Here is a 23,749-nt window from a genome sequence, read left to right as displayed (position 1 = left end):
ACTTGTCAGCAGAGTTCTCCATGTATTCCTTGTACTGAGGGTTACACTTGTCAGCGGAGTTCTCCCTGTATTACTTGTTCTGAGGGTTACACTTGTCAGCGGAGTTCTACCTGTATTCCTTGTTCTGAGGGTTACACTTGTCAGCTGAGTTTTCTCCCTGTATTACTTGTTCTGAGGGTTACACTTGTCAGCGGAGTTCTCCCTGTATTACTTGTTATGAGGGTTACACTTGTCAGCAGAGTTCTCCCTGTATTATATGTTCTGAGGGTTACACTTGTCAGCAGAGTTCTCCCTGTATTCCTTGTTCTGAGGGTTACACTTGTCAGCACAGTTCTCCCTGTATTACTTGTTCTGAGGGTAACACTTGTCAGCAGAGTTCTCCCTACATTCCTTGTTCTGAGGGTTACACTTGTCAGCACAGTTCTCCCTGTATTCCTTGTTCTGAGGGTTACACTTGTCAGCACAGTTCTCCCTGTATTACTTGTTCTGAGGGTTACACTTGTCAGCAGAGTTCTCCCTGTATTCCTTGTTCTGAGGGTTACACTTGTCAGCGGAGTTCTCCCTGTATTACTTGTTCTGAGGGTTACACTTGTCAGCAGAGTTCTCCATGTATTCCTTGTACTGAGGGTTACACTTATCAGCGGAGTTCTCCCTGTATTACTTGTTCTGAGGGTTACACTTGTCAGCGGAGTTCTACCTGTATTCCTTGTTCTGAGGGTTACACTTGTCAGCTGAGTTTTCTCCCTGTATTACTTGTTCTGAGGGTTACACTTGTCAGCGGAGTTCTCCCTGTATTACTTGTTATGAGGGTTACACTTGTCAGCAGAGTTCTCCCTGTATTATATGTTCTGAGGGTTACACTTGTCAGCAGAGTTCTCCCTGTATTCCTTGTTCTGAGGGTTACACTTGTCAGCACAGTTCTCCCTGTATTACTTGTTCTGAGGGTTACACTTGTCAGCGGAGTTCTCCCTGTATTACTTGTTCTGAGGGTTACACTTGTCAGCAGAGTTCTCCCTGTATTATATGTTCTGAGGGTTACACTTGTCAGCGGAGTTCTCCCTACATTCCTTGTTCTGAGGGTTACACTTGTCAGCACAGTTCTCACTGTATTACTTGTTCTGAGGGTTACACTTGTCAGCGGAGTTCTCCCTGTATTACTTGTTCTGAGAGTTACACTTGTCAGCGGAGTTCTCCCTGTATTACTTGTTCTGAGGGTTACACTTGTCAGCGGAGTTCTCCCTGTATTACTTGTTCTGAGGGTTACACTTGTCAGCAGAGTTCTCCATGTATTCCTTGTACTGAGGGTTACACTTGTCAGCAGAGTTCTACCTGCATTCCTTGTTCTGAGGGTTACACTTTTCAGCACAGTTCTCCCTGTATTACTTGTTCTGAGGGTTACACTTGTCAGCAGAGTTCTCCCTACATTCCTTGTTCTGAGGGTAACACTTGTCAGCAGAGTTCTCCCTACATTCCTTGTTCTGAGGGTTACACTTGTCAGCACAGTTCTCCCTGTATTCCTTGTTCTGAGGGTTACACTTGTCAGCACAGTTCTCCCTGTATTACTTGTTCTGAGGGTTACACTTGTCAGCACAGTTCTCCCTGTATTCCTTGTTCTGAGGGTTACACTTGTCAGCGGAGTTCTCCCTGTATTACTTGTTCTGAGGGTTACACTTGTCAGCAGAGTTCTCCATGTATTCCTAGTACTGAGGGTTACACTTGTCAGCGGAGTTCTCCCTGTATTACTTGTTCTGAGGGTTACACTTGTCAGCGGAGTTCTACCTGTATTCCTTGTTCTGAGGGTTACACTTGTCAGCTGAGTTTTCTCCCTGTATTACTTGTTCTGAGGGTTACACTTGTCAGCGGAGTTCTCCCTGTATTACTTGTTATGAGGGTTACACTTGTCAGCAGAGTTCTCCCTGTATTATATGTTCTGAGGGTTACACTTGTCAGCAGAGTTCTCCCTGTATTCCTTGTTCTGAGGGTTACACTTGTCAGCGGAGTTCTCCCTACATTCCTTGTTCTGAGGGTTACACTTGTCAGCACAGTTCTCCCTGTATTACTTGTTCTGAGGGTTACACTTGTCAGCGGAGGTCTCCCTGTATTACTTGTTCTGAGAGTTACACTTGTCAGCGGAGTTCTCCCTGTATTACTTGTTCTGAGGGTTACACTTGTCAGCGGAGTTCTCCCTGTATTACTTGTTCTGAGGGTTACACATGTCAGCAGAGTTCTCCATGTATTCCTTGTACTGAGGGTTACACTTGTCAGCAGAGTTCTACCTGTATTCCTTGTTCTGAGGGTTACACTTGTCAGCTGAGTTCTCCCTGTATTACTTGTTCTGAGGGTTACACTTGTCAGCGGAGTTCTCCCTGTATTACTTGTTCTGAGGGTTACACTTGTCAGCTGAGTTCTCCCTGTATTACTTGTTCTGAGGGTTACACTTGTCAGTAGAGTTCTCCCTGTATTACTTGTTCTGAGGGTTACACTTGTCAGCGGAGTTCTCCCTACATTCCTTGTTCTGAGGGTTACACTTGTCAGCAGAGTTCTCCCTGTATTACTTGTTCACGAGGGTTACACTTGTCAGCTGAGTTTTCCCTGTATTACTTATTCTGAGGGTTACACTTGTCAGCACAGTTCTCCCTACATTCCTTGTTCTGAGGGTTACACTTGTCAGCAGAGTTCTCCCTGTATTACTTGGTATGAGGTTACACTTGTCAGCGGAGTTCTCCCTACATTCCTTGTTCTGAGGGTTACACTTGTCAGCTGAGTTCTCCCTGTATTACTTGTTCTGAGGGTTACACTTGTCAGCGGAGTTCTCCCTGTATTACTTGTTCTGAGAGTTACACTTGTCAGCGGAGTTCTCCCTGTATTACTTGTTCTGAGAGTTACACTTGTCAGCGGAGTTCTCCCTGTATTACTTGTTCTGAGGGTTACACTTGTCAGCAGAGTTCTCCCTGTATTACTTGTTCTGAGGGTTACACTTGTCAGCGGAGTTCTCCCTGTATTACTTGTTCTGAGGGTTACACTTGTCAGCTGAGTTTTCCCTGTATTACTTGTTCTGAGGGTTACACTTGTCAGCGGAGTTCTCCCTGTATTACTTGTTCTGAGGGTTACACTTGTCAGCACAGATCTCCCTGTATTACTTGGACTGAGGGTTACACTTGTCAGTGGAGTTCTCCCTGTATTACTTGGACTGAGGGTTACACTTGTCAGTGGAGTTCTCCCTGTATTACTTGTTCTGAGGGTTACACTAGTCAGCGGAGTTCTCCCGGTATTACTTGTTCTGAGGGTTACACTTGTCAGCGGAGTTCTCTCTGTATTCCATGTTCTGAGAGTTACACTTATCAGCGGAGTTCTCCCTGTATTACTTGTTCTGAGGGTTACACTTGTCAGCGGAGTTCACCCTGTATTACTTGTTCTGAGGGTTACACTTGTCAGCGGAGTTCAAACTGCACTGTACAGCAGACTACACGTGAGCGGCATGGACTATAGAACAACACTTAGCTACAAAGGCCACTCATCTCTTGTCTGAAGGAGATACTTGGCATCCAGTGCACTGTAGACTGTAACACAACTCGCACACACATATCAGCAATTCATCTTCAAGCCTGAACCTGTAAATTGCTCTGACCTTTCTCTTCAGCATAAATATAAGGAGGAGTTTCAGAAATGTAAGGGGAAGATGATTGGTCTACGGAGACTGGAGGACGATCTGAACCTCGCGCATAGTGTACACGCAGCGTCTCTGTCCAGTGAGGTAAGTTATACTGGACTGAGCCACCTACAGTACTTCTGTACTGTCCCCCAATCATACCACTGTTATGGTGCAGCAATGCTGACCCCTATTCCATAGCACACACCCATCCCGTCATTACTACCCGGCCGGCGACAGGGGGGGTCAAAGGGGACACCTGTACTGGGCCCCAAGGGTCAGAGGGGCCACAATTTTATACCACTTTGTGTCCGGCAGGTATGTGAGCAGGGAATCATCATAAAGATATTGGGGAAAGACAGACCGTGGTGTGTGTGGTGGTCCGGGGGAGGAAGGAGAGATATACATATTTATATATCTGTATACTGTAGATAAAAATATATATATTTATTTAATAACAGTTTATTATATAGCGCAGGAAATTCCGTTCCTCTTAGGGGGCCCCAAAGATATCACTGTCACGGGCACCAAGATGTTTGTTGCCGGCCCTGCATTACTACTCTGTTCATACCACATAAAACATCAAAGCTTTGGCTCACGTGTGCTGCGTCATACACAGATGCCCAGCGCCATTCAGTAATCATTACCCAGGGCTCCTTTAATGAGATGTAATGTCCACACAGGTGCAGTACAAGAAAGACTTTGAGAAGAGCAAGTCCCAGTTCCACCTGCCGATGGATATGGTGAATTTGGTGCACGCCCGTAAGGCCCAGGCTTTGGCCAGTGACCAGGATTACAGGCATTTACTTCACCATTACACGGCGCTGTCTGATGACATCAGACTTATGTCGGCTAAAAGGGCCTATGAGCTGCAGAGCGAGGTACGTCCAAGAATCTACCACTACAGAACGCACAAAATGGAAACCCCTCTATAGTCACAATGAACCAGAGTTTATTAATTGACACGTACAGACGTTTGCTCCCTTCTACATATTATATCGTTCCGTGTACATGTCCAGAATAACAACACAGTCTGTGCATGAAATATGCTGGTTTGTATTTCAGTAAATGGGATATAGATGACGTTGATGAGATCTGGGAATGGGTGATGGCAATGTAATCAACACTTATACTTTCTAGAAACTCTACCGGTCTGACCTGAACTTTATGCGTGGCGTGGGATGTATCACCCCAGGAGCTCTGGAGATAGAGGAGAGGAAGAGGGCCTCAGGCCTGATCAGCGAGGTAATGTAGGATAACAGTGGATTTCATGATCTGGACTATGTGACTCACGTTTATGTGGCGGAATACAATCATCTAGGTTATCCACTCATTAAGGCCACACCCACGCGGCTATGAATACTGAAATTATTGGAGTTTGAAGTTGATCCTGTTGGTCTTTTATTTTTACCTCTTTCTACATAGAGAAAATACCGACAGCTACCACATCAGCTCAAGTACACCACAGTGACCGACACGCTGGACATCCTGCATGCGAAGTTCAGCAACAAGATCACCAACGAGGCAAGTGATAAAAGCAGGAGCGATTGTCATGTCCCAGGTTTCCATCTTGCTCTAGATGATTCTCTAGGATGCTCTCACATAAGTTACAGGAGCCATCTCAGGATTTGCAGGGACCCACTTTAAGGCTTCCCGGCCAGCCACAGTTCTGTACATGTTGGGAGCAAGACGCAGCATGGTAGTAGTCTATAAATCTTTGGGCGCCTACTTCTAGGTAGCAGTTCCAGAAACCTCTCGCCTTACTTGTAACTAACAGTCCTAGACCATATTCCCTTCTACCTCTGTCTAGCAGTTCCTGACACATCTTACCTTCTGCTTCCAGCTAGCTGTCCCAGACACAACTCAACTTCTACTTCTAGCTACAGTAGCAGTCCCAGACACATCCCATCTTCTCCTTCCAGTTAGCTGTCCCAGAAACCTCCCACTTTACTTCTATCTATCAGTCCCATACCCATCTCACCTTAGCTAGCAGTCCCAGAAACCTCCTACCTTATTTCTAGCTAGCAGTCCCAGACATATCTCTCCTACTTCCAGCTAGCAGTCCCAGACATATCTCACCTTCTACCTCTAGGTAACAGTCTCTGAAACCTCTCACCTTACTTCTAGCTAGCTGTCCCAGACACATCTCACCTTCTACTTCCAGCTAGCTGTTCCAGACACACCTCACCATCTTCTTCTAGCTAGCTGTCCCAGACACATCTCACCTTCTACTTCTAGCTAGCTGTCTCAGACACATCTCACCTTCTACTTCTAGCTAGCTGTCTCAGACACACCTCACCTTCTACTTCTAGCTAGGTGTCCCAGACATATCTCAACTTCTACTTACAGCTAGCTGTCTCAGACACACCTCACCTTCTACTTCTAGCTAGGTGTCCCAGACACATCTCAACTTCTACTTAAAGCTAGTTGTCCCAGACACATCTCACCTTCTACTTACAGCTAGCTGTTCCAAACACACCTCACCATCTTCTTCTAGCTAGCTGTTCCAGACACACCTCACAATCTTCTTCTAGCTAGCTGTCCCAGACACACCTTACCTTCTACTTCCAGCTATCAGTCCCAGGCCCATCTCACCTTCTACTTCTAGGTAAGTCTCTGAAACCTCCCACCTTACTTCTAGCTTTCAGTCCCAGACACACCTTACCTTCTACTTCTAGCTAGCAGTCCCAGACACATCTCACCTTCTACTTACAGCTAGCTTTTCCAGACACACCTCACCATCTTCTTCTAGCTAGCTGTCCCAGACACATCTCACATTCTATTTCTAGCTAGCTGTCTCAGACACACCTCACCTTCTACTTCTAGCTAGGTGTCCCAGACACATCTCACCTTCTACTTAAAGCTAGTTGTTCCAGACACATCTCACCTTCTACTTACAGCTAGCTGTTCCAAACACACCTCACCATCTTCTTCTAGCTAGCTGTCCCAGACACATCTCACCTTCTTCTTCCAGCTAGCTGTCCCAGACACATCTCACCTTCTACTTCTAGCTAGCTGTCTCAGACACACCTCACCTTCTACTTCTAGCTAGGTGTCCCAGACACATCTCACCTTCTACTTAAAGCTAGTTGTTCCAGACACATCTCATCTTCTACTTCTAGCTAGCAGTCCCAGACACATCTCACCTTCTAGCTAGCTGTCCCAGACACATCTCACCTTCTACTTACAGCTAGCTGTTCCAGACACATCTCATCTACTAGCAGTCCCAGACACACCTCACCTTCTATTTCCAGCTATCTGTTCCAGACACACCTCACCTTCTACTTCTAGCTCACTGTCCCAGAAACGTCTCACCTTCTACTTCCAGCTAGCTGTCTCAGACACACCTCACCTTCTACTTCCTCTCCGCTAGCTGTTCCAGACACATATCACTTTCTACTTCTAGCTAGCTGTTCCAGACACATATCACCTTCTACATCTAGCTATCAGTCCCAGACACATCTCACCTTCTTCTTCCAGCTAGCTGTCCCAGACACATATCACCTTCTACTTCTAGCTAGCTGTTCCAGACACATCTCACCTTTTACTTCCAGCTAGCTGTCTCAGACACACCTCACCTTCTACTTCCAGCTAGCTGTTCCAGACACATCACCTTCTACTTCTAGCTATCTGTCCCAGACACATCTCACCTTCTACTTCCAACTAGCTGTTCCAGACACATCTCACCTTTTACTTCCAACTAGCTGTTCCAGACACATATCACCTTCTACTTCTAGCTATCAGACCCAGACACATGTCACCTTCTTCCAGCTAGCTGTTCCAGACACACCTCACCTTCTACTTAGAGCTAGCTGTTCCAGACACACCTCACCTTCTACTTCTAGCTAGCTGTCTTAGACACATCTCACCTTCTTCTTCCAGGAATTAGTCCCAGACCCATCTCACCTTTTACTTCTAGGTAACAGTCTCTGTAACTTACCACCTTATGTCTAGCTTTCAGTCCCAGACACATCTCACCTTCTAATTCCAGCTATCAGTCCCAGACACATCCAATCTTCTCCTTCCTGGTAGCAGTCCTAGAAATCTCCCGCTTTACTTCTAGCTAGCAGCCCCAGACACTTCCCACATTCTCCTTCCAGCTAGCAGTCCCTGACACTTCCCACATTCTCCTTCCAGCTAGCTGTCCCAGACACATCTTACCTTCTACTTCCAACTAGCTGTCCCAGAAACCTCCCACGTTACTTCTAGCCAGCAATTCCAGACACATCCCACCTTACTTGTAGCTATGATTAAGTTTGAAGTTCTGAATGACTCCTGCGTCTATTTAGCAACATGCGACCCAGGAAAGCTTGTGTATTACTGTATTGTAGCTATCAATTGCGCACATACATGTCTGAGCTGTAAGTTCTGTATGTGGGTGATTTGATCAGTGGTTATAGGAAACCAATGTTTAATCACACTTACAATAACCTGACATTAACCTTAAAAATGATTCTATCTAGCACAAGTTGGACAATAAAAGACAGCGCCTGATTGGTTATCTACAGTTCTGTGCATGTTTACCACCTAAATGAATTGTTAGTAAATAACTAAAGCTTATTGTCTGTCCCTCTGTAGCGTCTATACAAGGCGGCAGGCGAGGACATGATCCATCATTACACCACCGTCCTGGATTTACCGGAGCACGTTCAGGCCAGGCTCAATGCAGCCAACATCAGTGACGTGAGTAATGGCCGTTTCTACGTTCGTTGTATGGAACGCTGATACCTGTGTTTGACTGTACTGCACCCAGCCACCAGGAATCAGAAGAGCCAAGTATACATTAATATTAATATTCAAGTAAACCATGATATGACATATTTATCATGACAGGCAGTTATTAATAATTATTCAGCACTACCTTACTAACCTGCGTAGGAAAGGTGGCGACATGATCAAATGAATCCATCCATCATAATGTACTTTGTGCAGAGAGAACACCTTGTGGTAACAACCGGGCAGCCGCGGTGGTCATTCAGAAGCCTCCGCACACAAGGCCCCCCCCCCCCCCAAACATACAGTAGCTACCTCAACAGTGTGGGGGCACTGTGTCACATGTGACCTGGGGTTCCTTCCTTGTATAAGGGGAACTAGAGAGCCATTGTGAGTTAACTGTCGATGGTACTGTACCACCGGTGGTGAACCATCGATGGTTTTGCACAAAAATGGTCATCTTTCCTCTATTATGCATGGGGCAGCAGGCAAGTCAGAGGTGGGGGTGGGCCTTCGGTAGTCATGACGGGGGGCAAAGTTAGGCTCCATGTCCTGGTACCATCAAGGGCAAAAGCAGGGTTTCTAGAGGGGGGCTTCCAAATACGATCCATAAACTCCCGCTCTGCGGAACAATGGAGCAAGTGCTGGAGTCTGGTGGGGCGGTAGATGGTCTATATTATAGGCTTTATTTAACATGCATTTTCTAAGTAGACATTCTCCCACCTCATGGTGAGGCACCTGTCTCTACTTCCTGGCAGCTGCTCTCTAGTCCAGGGCACTGATTGAGCGCTCAGATCCACACACACAGCAAATTTGGTAAAAGAAGCTTCTACCACTGGGCATGTGCAGCAGCTCCGCTCTGTCCTGTAAACTGCATGTTGTGGCAGCATGTCTAGTAATCGTATAATGTATGCTGTTGATACTGTGGTCATAACTTGAGCCGCTAGCCAAGTGGAGGGGGTTTCTTGGCAACTGGAAACCCCCCTCCCTGCATTTGCCCTTGACCATGGAGAAAGGAAAAAAAAACATTGCAGGGCTCTGTGCCTTCGATGACGGAGAACCATTGGATTTCCACCATCGATGGCAAAGCCCTTTACCATTGCTGGTAGAAATCTATTGATGGTTGTTGACCAACGATGGTCAATGGCCATCCTTAATATGACCTGGGAGCTCCACAGTCTAATACATTCTTATTGACAGTTTTATTGGTAGGGACCCCCACAAGTTAGTTGCCATAGAGCCCCCACAAACCATAATCTGGCCCTACTATGTGTGTTTGCAGATCAAATACAGGGAATCGTGGCTCAATATGCGGGCGCAGGGCCACAAGCTGACGATGGACGCACTTCAGTTCCAGGCTGCAAAGTCCTCTGGGTCGATCGCCAGTGATGTGAGTAGTTCTTGGCTGATAGCGCTGGTGTTTGGTTGCGGTAACCCTTCCTGATGCCTGACCACATTCTCCTGACATGATGCTGTCTTTCTGTCCTTCACAGTACCAATACAAGCACGACTATATCTCAGAGAGAGGGAAGCACATCGGCGCCCGGAGTATCCTGGATGACCCCAAGATGCTGCACTGCCTTCGCGTCGCCAAGTTACAGAGCGAGCAGCAGTACAAGAGGGATTCCCAGGATCTCCGCTCCCAGTATCACCTGACCACGGACATGATGGATCTGGTGCACGCCAAGAGAGCCCAGGCGTTAGCCAGCGACCAGGACTACAGGGTGCTCCTCCACCACTACACCACGGAGCCCGGCGACATGAGGCTGCAGTGGGCAAAGAGGGCTCATGAGCTACAGAGCGAGGTGGGAGCATAAACAGTGCTAATAATTCATTTATTACAGGCTGTGTTTGAATACAACTATGAGCTGATTGGTTGGTACTTTATCTCTCTTTACTTGATCTCTCCGAGCTTTGATAAATCTCCCCCACAATGGAGCTAATTCAGACCTGATTGCTCGCTAGCTGTTTATTGCAGTCCTGCGTTCGCATAGTCGCCGCCCACTGGGGCGTGTATTTTAGCTGTGCAAGTGTGCGATCACATGTGCAGCCGAGCGATACAAAAAAAACTTTGTGCAATCTCTGAGTAGCCCAGAACTTACTCAGCCGCTGCGATCACTTCAGCCTGTCCGGTCCCGGAAATTGACGTCAGACACCCGCCCTGCAAACGCTTGGACACGCCTGCGTTTTTCCAACCACTCCCAGAAAACAGTCAGTTGCCACCCACAAACGTCTTCTTCCTGTCAATCTCCTTGCGATCGGCTGTGCGAATGGATTCTTCATTAAACCCATCGCACAGCAACGATCCGCTTTGTACCCGTGCAACACGCCTGCGCATTGTGGTGCATGCGCAGTTCTGACCTGGTCGCAGCGCTGCAAAAACGCTAGTGAGTGATCACGTCTGAATGACCCCCTCTATTAGATAGTTTACCAATGATCGGGTTTTAGACCTGATAATTGTAATTTCTTACTACCGATAATCGTGGCAAATTACTGTCTCAAAAACAGGGGCAGGGGTTCCAAATGGATTCCATTCCCTGGATGTGTTCTTGGTGCAGTGATGCAGTCACTTCACTACTATATCGGGACATCACGTGCACTGCTAAGGAGAGCTAGTGATGTCAGTGTGCTCCGGCCAGGGGGGCCCCCTGAGATAGGGGGGCCCGGAGTACCATATCCCCTCCACTCCCTCCCCCCTATCTTAATCTGGCTATGGCAGTGGCCATCGATTGCTGTCAGAAACTGAGGGACCAGAGCAGATACTGTATGACACCGGCTGCGTTCCCTCCTTCATACATTCGGAGGGGTCTGGGACTGAGGGTCGACAGCACAAAGGTCGACACACCTTAGGTCGACGCCAATTGGTCGACACACCTTAGGTCGACATGGACAAAAGGTCGACATGGACAAAAGGTCGACAGGAACAAGGTCGACATGGAAAAAGGTCGACATGAGTTTTTTATGTTTTTTTGGTGTCATTTTCTTCGTAGAGTGACCGGGAACCCCAATTAGTGCACCGCGTCCCCTCGCATGGCTCGCTTTGCTCGCCATGCTTCGGGCATGGTGCCTTCGCTCCGCTACCGCTTCGCTCGGCACACTTTACCGTTCCAATCGTAGTCCACGTGGATCGTTAAGTATGAAAAGGTTCAAAAAAAGAAAAAAATCGTGAAAAACGCATGTCGACCTTTTTCCTTGTCGACCTTGTCCCTGTCGACCTTTGGCCATGTCGACATTTTGTCCATGTCGACCTAAGGTGTGTCGACCTTTGTGCTGTCGACCTGGAGTCCGGATACCCATTCGGAGCATCCTTAATATTTGCGCCCTGAAAATTGTTGTTTTGGGGAGTTATGCCGCAAATATTATTATTGATAAAAAGGCCCCATAACAAGCCCTATTGTGTTCTCGCCCAAAATGTAAAACGTGATGGAGAGAGAGATCTATAATCACTTGGTTGCAGTTTTCCATTCCTTGAAACTTCTCCCTCCTAAATGGATCACACGTCTGACACTTGAAAGCCCGTCCTTATTGTGCAATCATCGGAGTTAAGTTTATTAGTGGGAATAGTGTTCTGCAATTACAGCGCTTTGACACTTTACATAACACAGCCATGAAGTGATTAGCATTCCCATTATTAATTAAGGGCCCTGGAAATAATACAACACAAGGAATTCTTGATGGGTAGAAACGGGCTCAGTTAATTCACTTGAGGTCTCTGTCTTGTATCAGACGTGATCCATTATTTACTGACGTGTCATGTGAACAAATGCAAACAGCTTCACTTGATGGTTTGATGTGCGCGGAAAACGAATAAGATGCAATTAAATTATTAATACAGATCAAAGGCTCTCTTTATACCTCTAATCATCTCGGATTGAAAATAGATCATGCAGAAAGTGGATATCACACGTATCAAATCTGGCGGAAAATTGTAACTCACCATGAGATTTCTTCTGAGCGTACTGGAATGGCGGTGAAAGTAGACCTGGCGTTGTTACAGATGGAGAACGCGGCCTAGCAAGTAACTGGTGACTCAGGACGTTACTGGAGTGAGGACCCGGAGCTTGGAATATTGGTCCATCCATAGCGGAATTATCCATTATGCATCCTATGCCCCTGCCTTGGGACCAGTGTACACTGGATCATCCATTATGCGTCCTAGGCTCCTGCATAGGGACCAGTGTACACTGGATCTTTCATTATTCATCCTAGGCTCCTGCCTAGTGACCAGTGTACACTGGATCATCCATTATTCATCCTAGGCTCCTGCCTAGTGACCAGTGTACACTGGATCATCCATTATGCATCCTAGGCTCCTGCATAGGGACCAGTGTACACTGGATCATCCATTATTCATCCTAGGCTCCTGCATAGGGACCAGTGTACACTGGATCATCCATTATTCATCCTAGGCTCCTGCATAGGGACCGGTGTACACTGGATCATCCATTAAGTATCCTAGGCTCCTGCCTAGGGACCAGTGTACACTGGATCATTCATTATGAATCCTAGGCTCCTACCTAGGGACAAGTGTACACTGGATCATTCATTATGAATCCTAGGCTCCCTCTCTACTAACCAGTGTACACTGGATCATCCATTATCCATCCTAGGCTACTGCCTAGGGACCAGTATACACTAGATCATCCATTATGCATCCTAGGCTCCTGCCTAGTGACCAGTGTACACTGGATCATCCATTATGCATCCTAGGCTCCTGCCTAGTGACCAGTGTACACTGGATCATCCATTATTCATCCTAGGCTCCTGCATAGGGACCAGTGTACACTGGATCATCCATTATGTATCCTAGGCTACTGCCTAAGGACCAGTGTACACTGGAACATCCATTATGCATCCGCATCCTAGGCTCCTACCTAGGGACAAATGTACACTGGATCATCCATTATGCATCCTATGCCCCTGCCTTGGGACCAGTGTACACTGGATCATCCATTATTCATCCTAGGCTCCTGCCTAGAGACTAGTGTACACTGGATCATCCATTATGCGTCCTAGGCTCCTGCATAGGGACCAGTGTACACTGGATCATCCATTATTCATCCTAGGCTCCTGCCTAGTGACCAGTGTACACTGGATCATCCATTAATCATCCTAGGCTCCTGCATAGGGACCAGTGTACACTGGATCATCCATTATTCATCCTATGCCCCTGCCTTGGGACCAGTGTACACTGGATCATCCATTATTCATCCTAGGCTCCTGCATAGGGACCAGTGTACACTGGATCATCCATTATTCATCCTAGGCTCCTGCATAGGGACCAGTGTACACTGGATCATCCATTATTCATCCTAGGCTCCTGCATAGGGACCAGTGTACACTGGATCATCCATTAAGCATCCTAAGCTCCGGCCTTGGGACCAGTGTACACTGGATCATCCATTATACATCCTAAGCTCCGGCCTTGGGACCAGTGTACACTGGATCATCCATTATGCATCATAGGCTCCTGCATAGGGACCAGTGTACACTGGATCATCCATTTGCATCATAGGCTCCTGCCTAGGGACCAGTGTACACTGGATCATCCATTATGAATCCTAGGCTCCTACCTAGGGACCAGTGTACACTGGATCATCCATTAGTATCCTAGGCTCCTACCTAGGGACCAGTGTACACTGAATCATCCGTTATGCATCCTAAGCTCCTGCCTTGGGACTGGTGTACATTATGCATCCTAGGCTCCTGCTTTGGGACCGGTGTACATTATTCATCCTAGGCTCCTGCTGAGGGACCAGTGTACACTGAATTATGCATTACGCATCGTAGGCTCCTGCTTTGGGACCAGTGTACACCGGATCATCCATTATACATCCTAAGCTCCGGCCTTGGGACCAGTGTACACTGGATCATCCATTATACATCCTAAGCTCCGGCCTTGGGACCAGTGTACACTGGATCATCCATTACGTATCCTAGGCTCCTGCCTTGGGACCAGTGTACACTGGATCATCCATTTGCATCCTAGGCTCCTGCCTAGGGACCAGTGTACATTGGATCATCCATTATGCATCAGCATCCTAGGCTCCTGCCTAGTGACCAGTGTACATTGGATCATCCATTAAGCATCCTAGGCTCCTGCCTAGTGACCAGTGTACATTGGATCATCCATTATGAATCCTAGGCTCCTGCCTAAGGACCAGTGTACATTGGATCATCCATTATGCATCAGCATCCTAGGCTCCTGCCTAGTGACCAGTGTACACTGGATCTTTCATTATACATCCTAGGCTCCTTCCTAAGGACCAGTGTACACTGATGGGCCTGGATCATCCTAACCTATTGTTTTGCTTTGTGACACATCTAGGCAGACAGGGGCCGAAGCGAGTATGTTGCCAAGGGCCCCATGAGGGTCGTAATCCTGGTCATGGATCAACTGTAATTCAGTGGGGGATGTTTGTTAGAAGTGAGGAGCGGCAGAAGTAGAACAGACACATTGGGGGGCTGATGATGTAAAGGGAACACTATGCCAGTTTGCGTAGCGTTCTGTACCTTGCGTGAATTTGTACTGTGCTTTCCCAGAGAGCGAATGGACGCATATGTGGCTATAATAAAGACCTGCAAACCTATACAGTTTGGCAAAATACATAATTTTTCTGTCTGTTTTTCTTTTTCTTTATTTATGCCCATTTTGCTACTGGCCCTGCTCTGTGCCATTATTTGGTTCTCTCCCCTGTACCACAGCTACGATTGGCCGCGTCGACCGTCCGATCTTGCGCTCCTTGTTCAGTGCAGTTTTCTTGAATATATTAAAAGTTCCGCACTGAGAAGCCTTGTCCTAGCCCCGCCCCTTTTCCGGGTCTGATGTCGGGTCCAGCCCTTGTTCTTCCAGCGCGGCTTTACTAAATGTGTAATTGCGTCTTTTCTCACCTTTCATACCATGTACTGCCCGTTCTCCAAAAGTAAATATAAACCACAAAGGCTCCGATTTATTAAGCCTTGGAGAGTGATAAATTGCACGGTGATAAAGTACCGGCCAATCAGCCCCCAACTGTCATGTTACAGGCCGTGTTTGAAAAATGACAGTTGGGAGCTGATTGGCCCCATCTAGTTACCCTGCCCCGGTGGGTAAGATGCAGAGAAGCTGATGGGGTTTGTGGTGTTACTAATTAATTAGCATCTTATTCATTCTCATTGCACATTACAAGTGTTAAGTAAGTGTGTCCCTGGATGCGGTCTGTAATGATTATTCAGTTAATATTAATTCCCCCTGTGACTGCCTGTCCCGCTGCATTGTGTGACGGCTGCCTCTTGTATGCAGGGAAGAGATGGTATCTGATAACCGTCTCCTCGGGGAACTAGTATTAAACAGAATCCTCTCATTCCCTTCCACAGTCTCGTTACAAGTCCGACTTAAACTTCATGAGAGGAGTCGGCTGGGAGGCAGCGCAGTCCCCCCATCTACAGAGCGCCAAGAGGGCCGGAGAACTGATCAGCGAGGTCAGTACGTCACAATGTTGCAATCGATGTAAATCTAGTTTTGGGAATATCCTTGGTGACTCAGTATAAGCGTCCCCTCAGCAGCAGCTGTCACTATGTATCTGTCAGAGGGGAATAGGCCAGGACCGGGGTCTGGGGGTGTCTAGTGAGGATTGGGGATTACAGATGTATAAAGAGACGTCCAACCCCAAACACATCAGCTGCATTACTATACAAGGGGCACAGATGTGTACACACATGCCTGTCTACTGCACACACATATACCCGTCTACTGCACACACATATGCCCGTCTACTGCACACACATATGCCCATCTACTGCACACACATATGCCCGTCTACTGCACACACATATGCCCATCTACTGCACACACATATACCCGTCTACTGCACACACATATGCCCGTCTACTGCACACACATATGCCCGTCTACTGCACACACGTATGCTCGTCTACTGCAGACACATATGCCCGTCTACTGCACACACATATGCCCGTCTACTGCACACACATATGCCCATCTACTGCACACACATATGCCCGTCTACTGCACACAAGTATGCCCGTCTACTGCACACACATATGCCCGTCGGCGTCTACTGCACACACATATGCCCGTCTACTGCACACACATATGCCCATCTACTGCAAACACATATGCCCATCTACTGCACACACATATGCCCGTCTACTGCACACACATATGCCCATCTACTGCACACACATATACCCGTCTACTGCACACACATATGCCCGTCTACTGCACACACATATGCCCGTCTACTGCACACACGTATGCTCGTCTACTGCAGACACATATGCCCGTCTACTGCACACACATATGCCCGTCTACTGCACACACATATGCCCATCTACTGCACACACATATGCCCGTCTACTGCACACACGTATGCCCGTCTACTGCACACACATATGCCCGTCGGCGTCTACTGCACACACATATGCCCGTCTACTGCACACACATATGCCCATCTACTGCAAACACATATGCCCATCTACTGCACACACATATGCCCGTCTACTGCAAACACATATGCCCGTCTACTGCACACACATATGCCCGTCTACTGCACACACGTATGCCCGTCTACTGCACACACATATGCCCGTCGGCGTCTACTGCACACACATATGCCCATCTACTGCACACACATATGCCCGTCTACTGCAAACACATATGCCCGTCTACTGCACACACATATGCCCGTCGGCGTCTACTGCACACACATATGCCCGTCTACTGCACACACATATGCCCATCTACTGCACACACATATGCCCGTCTACTGCAAACACATATGCCCATCTACTGCACACACATATGCCTGTCTACTGCACACACATATGCCCGTCTACTGCACACACATATGCCCGTCTACTGCACACACGTATGCCCGTCTACTGCAGACACATATGCCCATCTACTGCAAACACATATGCCCATCTACTGCACACACATATGCCCGTCTACTGCAAACACATATGCCCATCTACTGCACACACATATGCCCGTCTACTGCACACACATATGCCCGTCTACTGCACACACATATGCCCGTCTACTGCACACACGTATGCCCGTCTACTGCAGACACGTATGCCCGTCTACTGCACACACATATGCCCGTCTACTGCACACACGTATGCCCGTCTACTGCACACACATATGCCCGTCGGCGTCTACTGCACACACATATGCCCGTCTACTGCACACACATATGCCCATCTACTGCAAACACATATGCCCATCTACTGCACACACATATGCCCGTCTACTGCAAACACATATGCCCGTCTACTGCACACACATATGCCCGTCTACTGCACACACGTATGCCCGTCTACTGCACACACATATGCCCGTCGGCGTCTACTGCACACACATATGCCCATCTACTGCACACACATATGCCCGTCTACTGCAAACACATATGCCCGTCTACTGCACACACATATGCCCGTCGGCGTCTACTGCACACACATATGCCCGTCTACTGCACACACATATGCCCATCTACTGCACACACATATGCCCGTCTACTGCAAACACATATGCCCATCTACTGCACACACATATGCCTGTCTACTGCACACACATATGCCCGTCTACTGCACACACATATGCCCGTCTACTGCACACACGTATGCCCGTCTACTGCAGACACATATGCCCATCTACTGCAAACACATATGCCCGTCTACTGCACACACATATGCCCGTCTACTGCACACACATATGCCCGTCTACTGCACACACGTATGCCCGTCTACTGCAGACACGTATGCCCGTCTACTGCACACACATATGCCCGTCTACTGCACACACATATGCCCGTCTACTGCAAACACATATGCCCGTCTACTGCAGACACATATGCCCGTCTACTGCAGACACATATGCCCGTCTACTGCACACACGTATGCCCGTCTACTGCAGACACATATGCCCGTCTACTGCACACACATATGCCCGTCTACTGCAGACACATATGCCCGTCTACTGCACACACGTATGCCCGTCTACTGCAGACACATATGCCCGTCTACTGCACACACATATGCCCGTCTACTGCACACACATATGCCCATCTACTGCACACACATATGCCCGTCTACTGCACACACATATGCCCGTCTACTGCACACACGTATGCCCGTCTACTGCACACACATATGCCCATCTACTGCACACACATATGCCCGTCTACTGCACACATGTATGCCCGTCTACTGCACACACATATGCCCGTCGGCGTCTACTGCACACACATATGCCCGTCTACTGCACACACATATGCCCGTCTACTGCACACACGTATGCCCGTCTACTGCACACACATATGCCCGTCGGCGTCTACTGCACACACATATGCCCGTCTACTGCACACACATATGCCCGTCTACTACACACACATATGCCTGTCTACTGCACACACATATGCCCGTCTACTGCACACACATATGCCCATCTACTGCACACACATATGCCCGTCTACTGCACACACATATGCCCGTCTACTGCACACACATATGCCCGTCTACTGCACACACGTATGCCCATCTACTACACACACATATGCCCGTCTACTGCACACACGTATGCCTGTCTACTGCACACACATATGCCTGTCTACTGCACATACATATGCCCGTCTACTGCACACACTTAGCCCATCTACTACACACACATATGCCTGTCTACTGCACACACATATGCCCGTCTACTGTACACACATATACCCATCTACTGCACACACATATGCCCGTCTACTGCACACACATATACCCATCTACTGCACACACATATGCCCATCTACTGCAGACACGTATGCCCGTCTACTGCACACACGTATGCCCATCTACTGCACACACATATCCCCGTCTACTGCACACACATATGCCCGTCTACTGCACACACATATGCCCATCTACTACACACACATATGCCCATCTACTACACACACATATGCCCGTCTACTGCACACTCGTAAGCCCGTCTACTGCACACACATATCCCCATCTACTACACACTCTTATGCCAGTCTGCTGCACACACATATGCCCGTCTACTGCACACACATATGCCCATCTACTACACACACATATGCCCGTCTACTGCACACTCGTATGCCCGTCTACTGCACACACATATGCCCATCTACTGCACACACATATGCCCGTCTGCTGCACACACATATGCCTGTCTACTGCACACACATATGCCCATCTACTACACACACATATGACCATCTACTACACACACATGCCTGTCTACTGCACACTCATATGCCCGTCTACTGCACACACATATGCCCATCTACTGCACACTCGTATGCCTGTCTACTGCACACACATATGCCCATCTACTGCACACACATATCCCCGTCTACTGTACACACATATGCCCGTCTGCTGCACACACATATGCCCGTCTACTGCACACACATATGCCCATCTACTACACACACATATGCCCGTCTACTGCACACACATATGCCCGTCTGCTGCACACACATATGCCCATCTACTGCACACACATATGCCCGTCTACTACGCACACATATGCCCGTCTACTGCACACTCATATGCCTATCTACTGCACATACATATGCCCATCTACTGCACACACATATGCCCGTCTGCTGCACACACATATGCCCGTCTACTGCACACACACATGCCCATCTACTGCACAGACATATGCCCGTCTACTGCACACACATATGCCCGTCTACTACACACACATATGCCCGTCTACTGCACACACATATGCCCATCTGCAGCACACATATGCCCGTCTACTGCACACTCGTATGCCTGTCTACTGCACACACATATGCCCATCTACTGCACACACATATGCCCGTCTGCTGCACACACATATGCCCGTCTACTGCACACACACATGCCCATCTACTGCACAGACATATGCCCATCTACTGCACAGACATATGCCCGTCTACTACACACACATATGCCCGTCTACTGCACACACATATGCCCATCTTCAGCACACATATGCCCGTCTACTGCACACACATATGCCCGTCTACTGCACACACATATGACTGTCTACTGCACACACATATGCCCGTCTACTGCACACACATATGCCCGTCTGCTGCACACACATATGCCTGTCTACTACACACACATATGCCCGTCTACTGCACACACATATGCCCGTCTACTGCACACACATATGCCCGTCTACTGTACACACATATGCCCGTCTGCTGCACACACATATGCCCCGTCTGCTGCACACACATATGCCCGCCCGTCTACTACGCACACACATATGCCCATCAGCTGCACACACATATGCTCGTCAGTAGCACACACATATGCCCGTCAGCAGCACACACATATGCCCGTCTACTGCACACACATCTGCCCGTCTACTGCACACAAATATGCCCATCAGCTGCACACACATATGCCCGTCAGCTGCACACAAATATACCCATCAGTTGCACACACATATGCCCATCTACTGCACACACATATGCCCGTCTACTGCACACACATATGCCCATCTGCTGCACACAAATATGCCCATCAGCTGCACACACATATGCCCATCTGCAGCACACACATATGCCCATCTACTGCACACACATATACCCGTCTACTGCACACACATATGCCCATCTGCTGCACACACATATGCCCATCTACTGCACACATATATGCCCATCTACTGCACACACATCTGCCCGTGTACTGCACATACATATGCCCATTTTCGCACACGCATTTGGCCATCTATTGCATACAGTTACAGCAGTGTTAGTAATAAGGGCACAAGTCTGTGTGCTGCTTTAATAATACACTTACATTTCCTTGTTGGATAGTGACTCTGCCCCCTAGTAGTTACAGAGGGTATTACACTAGATGCACAGAGAAATTGCAGTATTCAGTTTCATACTTGTTTGTGAAGCTGGTAGGAATTGTGGTCTGTCTGGAAAAGGTTCTTCATGTATTAGTTTTCCGGGTCTATACACTGGGTTACGGCTGCGTCATATATTTACTTGCTGAATTCTGAAGCTGCCATTTTGAATTGTGTTTCTTGGCCTCCGTACAGAGCAAGTATCGCCAGAAACCAGGATCCGTGCCGTTCACCGCGGTCACAGACTCCCCCAGCCTGCTCCATGCAAAGAACAGTTATCTGCAAAGTAGTGATGTAAGGACCCCGTCCGTCAGTCCGGCTATAGCGCATTATACTGCCCGGCGTAAACCAGAGTACACTACCAACGGTATCTGCCGATATGTCAGCAGGAGGGCTCTTTACAAACCTAAACGAATCCTGCATTAATACCACATGGCAGATAAAGGAGTCTGCAGGGTTTAGGGGTGAAAAACAATTATAAATGTATAATATTCAGAAACTAGGCCAACTACAAAGTGCTTCATTAAACATACAGTATCTTATATGTATTCCACACAGGCGTGGATCGAAGGATAGATAGTACATAGTCAATAGGTCGACGCCAGATGATTGACAGGCAATAGGTCGAAGTGAAATGGTCGACATAAACTTAGGTCAACAAGGTCAAATGGTCGACACAGAAAAGGTCAATGCATTTTTTTAATGTAAATTCTAAAGCTAACCCTTATGCCCAGTGGTGCAAGTAGAATTTTTTTCTTATTGGTACTGATAGTAAAAAAATGGGCGTGGTCACATGTCATGAGGGGGCGTGGCCACATCAAACTAGGAGAGTGGCTATATGACAATAGGGGCATGGTCACATTATGCCACACACCGTAATGCCCCTTTCACATTATGCCAAACACCGTAATGCTTATTCCACATTATGCCACACACCATAATGCTTATTACACATTATGCCACACACCGTAACACCCATTACACCTTATGCCACACACTGTAATATCCATTACACGTTATGCCACACACCGTAACACCCATTACACATTATGCAACACATCTTAATGCCCATTACACATTATGCCACACACCGTAATGCCCATTACACATTGAAGGTCATTCCGAGTTCTTCCGAGGAGGTCATACTCACGGCATAACAAAGCTTTTTCATCGCTGTGCTGATCGGAGTGTGATTGACAGGAAGTGGGTGTTTCTGGGCAGAAACTGGACGTTTTATGGGAGTGTGCGGAAAAACGCAGGCGTTCTAGTTGCAATACGCAGGAGTGGCTGGAGAAACGGGGGAGTGGTTGGGCAAACGCTAGGTGTGTTTGTAACATCAAACCAGGAACGAAAAGGACTGAGCTGGTCGCAATGGCTGAGTAAGTCTGGAGCTACTCAGAAACTGCTAAGAAATTTCTATTCGCAATTCTGCTAATCTTTCATTCGCAATTCTGCTAAGCTAAGATACACTCCCAGAGGGCGGCGGCTTAGCGTGTGCAATGCTGCTAAAATCAGCTAGCGAGCGAACAACTCGGAATCACCCCCATTATGCAACACCGTAATGCTTATTACACATTATGCCACACACCGTAATGCCCATTACACATTATGCCACACACCGTAATGCTTATTACACATTATACCACACATCGTAAATCCCATTACACATTATGCAACACATCTTAATGCCCATTACACATTATGCCACACACCGTAATGCCCATGACACATTGTGAAACACACCGTAATGCCCATGACACATTATGCCACACACCGTAATGCTTATTACACATTATGCCACACACCGTAATGCCCATTACACATTATGCCACACACTGTAATGCTTATTACACATTATGCAACACACCGTAATGCCCATTACACATTATGCCACACACCATAATGCTTATTACACATTATGCCACACACCGTAAAACCCATTACACATTATGCAACACATCTTAATGCCCATTACACATTATGCCACACACCGTAATGCCCATGACACATTATGAAACACACTGTAATGCCCATGACACATTATGAAACACACTGTAATGCCCATGACACATTATGCCACACACCGTAATGCTTATTACACTTTATGCCACACACTGTAATGCCCATTACTAGGGAGGCCAATCCCAGGCTGTTTTTTCAATCCCGGGATTCGGGATTGAAAAATGTTCAATCCCGATTTTCCAGAGATTCCTGGGATTGAGTTGGTTAATGAGAAAGATATGTATTTTGTACTTTTTCTAAAATAAAAATGACTGACTAGCACAAATTTTGGTTTGAAACAACAGTATCCACAGGCGTAAGTGAACATTTATGGCCCAGTTTATAAAGAGAAAAAGAAGAAGAAGAAATTGGACTTGGAATGCGCCACTCCAAGTCCAATTTCTTCTTCTTCTTTTTCTCTTTATAAACTAGTTCTAATTATTGGCAACAATACATCCTGTGGCAGCACCCCCATAAAAAGTCTAATTTATGACAGGTGATACGATATGGGG

General features: G+C 47.5%; 1 protein-coding gene across 1 annotated transcript in view; it reads left to right on the top strand.

Moving 5' to 3' along the window:
* Positions 1–23,749, top strand: part of NRAP (nebulin related anchoring protein) — a 114,190-nt gene that overhangs the window by 74,441 nt on the left and 16,000 nt on the right. Inside the window, exons 20-28 of the mRNA XM_063963331.1 lie at positions 3,641–3,754; positions 4,333–4,530; positions 4,790–4,894; positions 5,075–5,173; positions 8,228–8,332; positions 9,645–9,752; positions 9,856–10,167; positions 15,719–15,823; positions 21,432–21,530. Coding sequence (XP_063819401.1) covers positions 3,641–3,754; positions 4,333–4,530; positions 4,790–4,894; positions 5,075–5,173; positions 8,228–8,332; positions 9,645–9,752; positions 9,856–10,167; positions 15,719–15,823; positions 21,432–21,530 — 1,245 coding nt within the window. The remainder of the gene's footprint in view (positions 1–3,640; positions 3,755–4,332; positions 4,531–4,789; positions 4,895–5,074; positions 5,174–8,227; positions 8,333–9,644; positions 9,753–9,855; positions 10,168–15,718; positions 15,824–21,431; positions 21,531–23,749) is intronic.

Source organism: Pseudophryne corroboree, chromosome 3, assembly GCF_028390025.1.
Source record: "Pseudophryne corroboree isolate aPseCor3 chromosome 3, aPseCor3.hap2, whole genome shotgun sequence".
NCBI classification, from domain to species: domain Eukaryota; kingdom Metazoa; phylum Chordata; class Amphibia; order Anura; family Myobatrachidae; genus Pseudophryne; species Pseudophryne corroboree.
This window is presented reverse-complemented; position numbering and strand designations above follow the sequence as displayed.